This window comes from Hyalella azteca, unplaced genomic scaffold, assembly GCF_000764305.2.
Source record: "Hyalella azteca isolate HAZT.00-mixed unplaced genomic scaffold, Hazt_2.0.2 contig11219, whole genome shotgun sequence".
NCBI classification, from domain to species: Eukaryota; Metazoa; Arthropoda; class Malacostraca; order Amphipoda; family Hyalellidae; genus Hyalella; species Hyalella azteca.
The window spans coordinates 33,330-41,643 of record NW_025941224.1 but is presented as its reverse complement, the minus strand read 5'-3'; the positions used below and the strand labels follow the sequence as shown (position 1 = coordinate 41,643).

The following is an 8,314-nucleotide window of genomic DNA, read 5'->3' as shown; positions in this document are numbered from 1 at the left end:
TGTCCAAGTCCACTTTTCAGCGTGGATTGGAATTAATTAATGTATTGTCAATTTCTGATTAAGACCTGAAGGTTCAAGGGTCTTCTATTTGTTGGCTATAACAGGAGTGAAAGTCTAGTAATACAGAACAGTTTACTTGCTATAGACTTTACAATAGGCACTATGAGGATACAATCTCAGAGAGGGAAAGAATCGGCCTGCTCGACAGAGAAGCTTATCGCTGTCTCTTATACACATCTAGATGTGTATAAGAGACAGAACAAGAACTTATCACTAGTTCTTAGTTAGCAGTGATAAATAACGAGGAAATTTTGAGAACTTTTCATTAGTTCTTAGTTATCGGCGATAAATAACGAGAACTCATTACTAATTCTTAGTTTTCATTGATAAATAACAAGTAAATGTTTTCATATTAATTTTCCATGAAGTGTTGAAAAATCTATATTTTGCCTCCACGATAAAACCCCAAGAACCTATGAAATGTTTTATTGAAGTTCTTTGTGGTTCTCAGCCACAATGTGGCGGTTCTGTTCCATGTTTTCAACTATTAATTATTCCTGTAAATTCATTTGAAAAAATTCATCCTAATCCTTTAAAATAGTTAGCAAAATATTTTACATTTTTGTAAGTCTTGAGATCTCGAAGTTTGTGGTCTCTGCAGTCCATCCATTGATGTGTTAAATAATTAATTAATGTAATAATTATATTAATTATTCATTATGTAATTGGTTATATTGCATCACAGTACTTATCATTAGTCTGCTTAAATCGCAAGTTTTCCATGAATTAAAATACAAAGAAAACGCCTGGTAAATTCATCAAAATTCTCCGTATGTTCGTCATGAATTCATTGAAATTCACCATAAATTTATATTAATTTACCATGAATTTCTCAAAATTTACCATAAATCCATCTAAATTACCCATGTATTCATTGGAATTCGTCTTAAAATCGCCGAAATTCACCATAAATTCATCAAAAAAAAGATACAAAGAATTTGTGTGGCACTTTCTTCGTTTTTAAATATTAATTACCGATATATCGGATAATTAATTATTATATTACATGTTTACTGAGGGTTAACTAGTGCCTTCACTCCCCCCTGAGGGGATATTGTTACCCCCCAACCCCCAATTATTAATCGAGATAATTAATAATTATTACCTGATAATGTATGTGTATAAATACATGCATTGTATATTACGTGTATATGATGTGTGTCGTACTGTATGGCCTCCTGTGTACTTGTATAATACGCTCGTTACTGTGTTGTCTAGATAACCTGTATTTGGTAATTATTGTATAAAAGTTGTTAAGTTTAATAATTGTTCAGTTTTCTTATTAAATACCGCCTAATTGTTCCAAATTGTTAACTAATTATAGACGGTTATGTTGAGAGGTTAACCTGGCGCTAATGAGAGGTTAACCTGGCGCTAATGAGAGGTTAACCTGGCGCTAATGAGCGGTTAATTTTCTTAACCTGATTAAGCATATAACGGCTACGTTAAGCAGGTTAATTACGTATGTCTTAAGCATATTTTTTACATGTCCTGAACATGTTAATGACTTGGTCATGTTTAAACTTGATTGTAAAAATGACAAATTAGAAATGTTGAACACCGTTAACGTTGAATAGTTATCAATTATACTTTCTTAAGTAGAATCTTGACCTAATTGACTTATCATTAATTAATTATTTCCAAATTATTGGCTGTTTTCCCCCTTGTGTATGTGAAAGAATTGGAAGTTTGTTTATTATTATCATTATTATGAAGTTAAATGTAGCAGAAATTGAAGAAGTTTTGTTGATATATTAAATGTACCGCGTGCCTTGAGTGTGCCTTGCGAACATGTCTGGTACATGTTTATACATGTTTATATTGTTAGGTAGGAATAACATGTACAGAGTCTGACGTAGGAATAACATGTACAGAGACTGATGTGATCGTAGGTAGGAATAACATGTGCAGAGACTGACGTGATCGTAGGTAGGAATAACATGTACAGACTGACGTGATCGTAGGTAGGAATAACATGTGCAGAGACTGACGTGACCGTAGATAGGAATAACATGTACAGAGACTGATTTGATTGTAGGTAGGAATAACATGTGTACAGAGACTGTATCGTAGGTAGGAATAACATGTGTACAGAGACTGTATCGTAGGTAGGAATAACATGTGTACAGAGACTGACGTGATCGTAGGTAGAAATAACATGTACAGAGACATGCATCAATAAGTTAACTATAAAATAAAAATACGTTAATATCGACCAGTTACTGAGAACGTTCACTTGCGTTGGTGACTCATTCCTCCATGTTTTAATTTATAGCCTCATTAATATACCTAATATTATTAATATAACTAATAATAATATAGCTAATAACTTATAAGTCTGTATTATTTTGTATAGTTTGTGTATATATACAATAAAGGTGCGTATGTTGATCACATGTCCAAGCCTGTTATTTACGTGACACTCAAACAAATAAGCGAGTCTCTGTCCTAATAATGATGCATTTTTAGCGCATTTTCTCATTTATGGAAAAAATTCACTATTGTGCTCGCCATGTCCGTCCGTCTGTCCATGACCTCAAGTTTTCGTCGACGAGAAAATGCGCTCTCTGTCACTCACTGCAGTGAGTACTGAGTTATATTTTTTTGCACCTGTGTGAGTCATCCTGACCCAGTTTGGTCCCCCAGTAATAAAGGGCGTATCAGTGATACGTGGGCTTTCTGTCCGAAGTGTATCGATATTTAGACAATATCATCTATTCTTTTGAGTGTTGACGGTGACTTTCACTTGAATCTAAAAAAATTGATTAGAAATTCTATTTAATTAAATATCGCGGCACATTTTCAGAAAAATGTCGGGATCATTAAAATGGTTCAACGAAATTGCAGGAAACAAGGGCGTAATATCTGTCATATATTCAGTTGCATGAATAAATTCATCACTCCTTCAGTTATATATTAAATTGCATCTGTTATGCATGAAAAAAAAACAGCCGATATGTTCACAGGAAAAATTTTATCGACATGAACATTTAAAGTATACATTATAAATTGAATGGAACGTGAAACACAAGATACTTACACAAATAAATGTGTCAGATTGTCCCACTGGGAACACAGAGGTGTTGGATCTTACTTCTATGGCGAGGATGAAGTCAAATTAACAGGTAATGTAATGTAGTATATTTATTTGTACATATTGAGGAGATTTCTGCTAACTGGAACATGAAAAATAGAGGGTAGAATGGTAGAGGATATGAGGGTAGTGGGGTAGAGGGTAGTGGGTAGGATGGTAGAAGGTAGAGTGGGTAGGATGGTAGAGGTAGAGTGGGTAGGATGGTAGAGGGTAGAGTGGGTAGGATAGTAGAAGGTAGAGTGGGTAGGATGTGAAAGGAGTAGAATGATAGAGAGTAGAATGGTTAAGGGTATTAAAATAATATAGTAAGCATTCAGAAAAATAAATGTCATTTTGTCCAAATATTGACACTTTCTTTCACACAAGAGCAGAAATGTTTCTCGATATTTGCTCAAAGTCAAACACATTTCTCTGAGTTTATATTAGCATTTAAAATAAAGTCTAGGGCATCACGTGGAGATGACAAATATTTCCTATAACATAAACAATCGTCGAAATAAATAAGATAATAACAATAATAAGAGTCACTATTGTTTCGCTTGAACACGTTGACTACGTATTGGTACATATGCGTACCGCGAAATGTATTTCTCCAGGACGTAGTGGTACATAATTCAGGTTGCCTAAAATCGGCCAAATCTGAGAACAAAAAAGGCCGAAAAAGGCCAATAACTCAATATATACTAGTTTATTTGTAGGTTCCGCTATAAAAATTCAATTTATTTTCTTTTTGCAGTATTTAAAATTTAATTAGGAAGTACCCCTATTATAAATTTTAGCCGGCCAACGCAATTGAGAAAAACTAAATCACGGAATTTGTCCTGAAAAAATAACCGTCTAGCAACCCTGTTTGAAAACAGTACAAAAAATGAAATAATAGTACAAGATAAAGCAATCGTAGTCAACGTGTTAAAAAGAGCATCGTATTCACTGCTATACTATTGCTTTAAAGAGCAAAATATCATTGAATTTAGTGATAGAAAATGAAGCAGTTCGCGATATTCAGTAGTCAGAATAAATATTGACGACATTCACCTTCAATAATGAAAGATTTAAACAAAATGCACAATAAATATGAAAGGAACCGATGAATGGGAACCACTTTTAAAAAATTAAATAGTGTAGAATAAAAATAATACTGCTATATCAACTAATTAATTAAACAGCATCAGCTAGGGTCAAATTAATTTAATTATATATAATTGAATTAAACTGCCGTCACTCGTAACTTAGATGCCGCGTCTATGAAGATAAAAAAAAGGTACTCTAAATTTTGAGATGTTGAAGAAAAAAAATGACAAAAAATAAAGAAAATAAAGAAAAATTACAAAAAAATAAAGAAAATGAATGAAAAAAATTAAGAAAAATGACAAAAAATTGGGTATGAAGGGTAAAGTGGGGATTAAGGGGATAAAGGTTATGGGATAAATTCCGGAGGTGGGCAAAAATAATAATAAAAGCAAGAGGGCGAGATGAAGCGGGGGGCGAATCCCCCTGAACACGCAGGTATAACAACGACTAAATACTAACATAATATACTACATTAATAATTAATATCATACATGATCGTACTTAATATCAAGCTAAAGTGAGATATACATTTAAATGTGTTGCCTTCATCGCTGATTATTTCTAAGTTAACTTTACCGACTACATTTTCATTACATTATCAACCTATAACATTTATTTCTTCACCATCATCAACCTATAACATTTATTTTACATTATTCTTTACATTTTATCGAACACTACAAACTCTAGCTGCTGGCATAGCTGTGTTTTCTAAAAACGTACAGAAACTAAACATAAAACTTATGTTTAAATCGTTTCGTTTATATAAATTAACGATACAATGATAGAGGGTCGGTTAAGTTATATACAAACTCGAACATAATATATACAAATGACAGGTCCGTTACCATACGTTGTCGTTATCTGTGCCGTGATTAACGTTATTTTTCACGAACGTTATTTGCGTAGTCATTCACGAGCGTAGTTTGCGTTATTTTTCACGAACGTTACATCCCGTTACCCGGCGTTATTGTTACTAGTTGCGTGTTCGTAAGCGTTATTTACGGCGTGCTGCACGAACGTTATTGTCTGTTGGGGAACTTGCGTGATGGAGGACGTGGGGAGATGAGAAGCCCCCACATCCCCAGCATCAGAGGATGCAGTGAGTCCCCCAGACTGGAGCTGAGCAGCGATGTGGGAGGGGAGGTGTGCGGTGAAGGTGATGTGGGAGGGGTGACCACCACTGAAGGGGGTGGGGGTGAAGTATTGGCTGGAAGCGGGGGTTGATAACAGGAATGATTGGCCCCCAGAAGAGGCGATGATTTGTCCTGATGACAGACCTTGATGTAGGGCGGACTGTATGGAGGTGGATAGGTCCGCTGATGAGACGGGCTGATGATGGACCAAGTTTACTGTACCTCCAGTGTCACTGGAGGATGTGGAAGGGATAGAGGATAAAACTCCATCCATGGTCCCTGGGAGTAATCCATCCGATGTCATGGATGTAGCCACAGACCTGGATGTGGTCAAGGATGTAGAACTGGATGACAAATTAAGGCCGGTGGAAGTCATGTCCTGAACTGTGTAGGCAATGGCATGTCGCGACCCCAGCGGCGCCTGCTGCTGGAGGGCTAGAGTACTCAGGTCCTGGACGGTGAGGCCCGACAGCTCCTGCGTGTTGGTGCAGAAAAGATGTCCTGCTAAGGGCGCCATGTCCTGAAGATTGTTGATACCGCGGTCACTGGCGACCATTAGGTTCTGGGCGTTCAGGTTCTGAATGCTGGCCAAGTGCTGATGGTCGCTGGAGTGTCGGGTGAGGTCCGAGGCCGCGGACGGCAGCCCAAGTCTGTTGACAACCAAGTTCTGACCTCCACAAGTGAGGTCTTGTACAGCAGCTGACAAGGGGCTTATCAACTGAATCTGTTGATTATGAATATGAGAAATCTGTTGATGCTGATGCTGCAATGGCTGCTGCCCCTGTTGCTGCTGACTGACGCGAGTCATGGGCGCGACTCGAGCGGTCTGAGGACCAGAAGATGTAACAACAGCAGGAGATTCCTCAGTGATTTTCCCGCTAAGAAGAGAAATGTTGCTGGATGAGCTGGTGGAAATATCGCTAGATACAGCGCCGTTGTAGAAGTTCCCCCCAGATTCCGCAGGTTTCTTGCCACAGTCTGTCAAGCTAGTGACTGTGTCGGTGTTGGCCACGCAGACCCGAGCGAGGCTGTTGCGTTTAGACTTGATTTGCCGTATAGACCGTGTTGGTAACGGAGCGACGCCAGATGTTACTGGCGACGTATTCATTTGTTCTGATGTTAAAACGTCCATTTTCATATCTGACTTCATATTCAAAGCTTTGCTAGGTTCACTTTTAAGGCTGCTGCTGCTGGAGGAGGTCGTTGGTTCCATCAAAGCGTTCATGTCGGTCGAGTCGTGCATACCAATACTGACGGTTATTCCTGTATGTTCCGTAGCTCCTCCATCTTCATTTAAAGTTTCTGCACTTGAGGTTTCTGCAGCAAAGTCAGGCTCCTTACCATGCTTGAGCATGTGCTTTCTATGAGAACTCTTGTACGCTGTGCTATGTGAACAAATAGTACAGTTATACCTACCCTCTTGGGTGTGAATAGACAAGTGACGTTTATACTGATACTTGCGTGGTGTTTTGTATGGACAATACGGGCACTGTATGAGTCCTTGGCCTGTATGGAGGGACATGTGTTGTTTATACTTGTACTTAATCGTAGTACTATAATTACAATGAGGACATGTTTGTGCTCCTTCCCCTGTATGTACAGTAACATGACGCCTGTAGTTATCTATGTACACGGTGCTGTAGTTACAGTACTGACACGTATGCAGTTTGTCACGAGTGTGCTTCAGAAGATGACGCTTGTAGTTATCAACATAAGCTGACCTGTAGTTACAAGATGTACATGTGTATATCTTGCCATTGGCATGCTTCAATAAATGCCGTTCATAGTTGTCGGAATATGCCGAGGCATAGTTACAGTGTGGACAGAAATAAGATTTTTCCCCCGAGTGTTTAAGCATATGTCGCTTGTAGTTGTCGGGGTAAGCGGAAGTATAATTGCATTGTTCACAAGAAAAGGACTTTTCCTTGGAGTGTTTCATGCAATGGCGTTTATAGTTATCAATGTAAGCCGTAGCATAGTCACACTCGGTGCATTTATACGTCTTTTTTCCAGAGTGTTTGAGGAGATGACGTTCATAGTGCTGCTTATACTTGGACGCGTACCCACAGGTGTCACAAGTGTAGGTCTTCATGGTCTTCTCGTTGCTGTGTCTTAATAAATGTCTTTTAAAATGCTGCGGGTTCTTGGTCTTGTAGGGACAATGGTCACACAGCAACGAACTCTCTGACGTAGACGTGGACTCTGTACCACCATCAGCATCAGTGGCGGCGGTGGCGGTGGCGGTGGTGGTAGAGGCGTTAGCGTTGGATTCCTCAGGTTTCTCTTCAGGATGGGTGAGCATATGGCGCTTGAGACTATGTTTATAAATGGTATTAAACGGACATCTCCTGCAGTGCAGTAGCTCCTGGTCTGAGTTATGCTTGGCCACGTGTCGTAGGTAGTTGTTCTTGTAGATGGACGTGTAGGTGCAGAAGCTACACGAGTAGTGCTGACTGTTGCTCATCTTGCTGCTGCTATTGCTGCCGTCAGCAGCAATAGCAGCGTCCTGAGTCATGCCCGACGTGTCCATTTCTGCTGAGTCATCGTCGCCTTCGTCATCTTTGCAGCCCAGCAACACGTCGCCGGTCACCCTCTGGAAAATAAACTGATATTAACACTGGAATTTGTTAAAAAAAATGTGTTTGTTATTGTTAAAAAAAATTTGCTAAAAGAATTTGTTAAAAAAAATTTGGAATTTGTTAAAGCAACACAGAATTTGTTAACTGAACACAGCACTGAAGCTGTGGGACTGAACACAGCACTGAAGCTGTGGAACTGAACACAGCACTGAAGCTGTGGGACTGAACACAGCACTGAAGCTGTGGACTGAACACAGCACTGAAGCTGTGGACTGAACACAGCACTGAAGCTGTGGGACTGAACACAGCACTGAAGCTGTGGGACTGAACACAGCACTGAAGCTGTGGACTGAACACAGCACTGAAGCTGTGGA

The 8,314-nt window shown here is 38.9% G+C and overlaps 1 protein-coding gene across 1 annotated transcript in view; it reads right to left on the bottom strand.

Moving 5' to 3' along the window:
* Positions 1-4,485: 4,485 nt before the first annotated feature.
* Positions 4,486-8,314, bottom strand: part of LOC108669661 (zinc finger protein 236) — a 5,626-nt gene continuing 1,797 nt past the window's right edge. Inside the window, exon 3 of the mRNA XM_018157057.2 lies at positions 4,486-7,954. Within this exon, the coding sequence (XP_018012546.1) occupies positions 5,183-7,954 (2,772 nt within the window). The 3' untranslated portion in view covers positions 4,486-5,182. The remainder of the gene's footprint in view (positions 7,955-8,314) is intronic.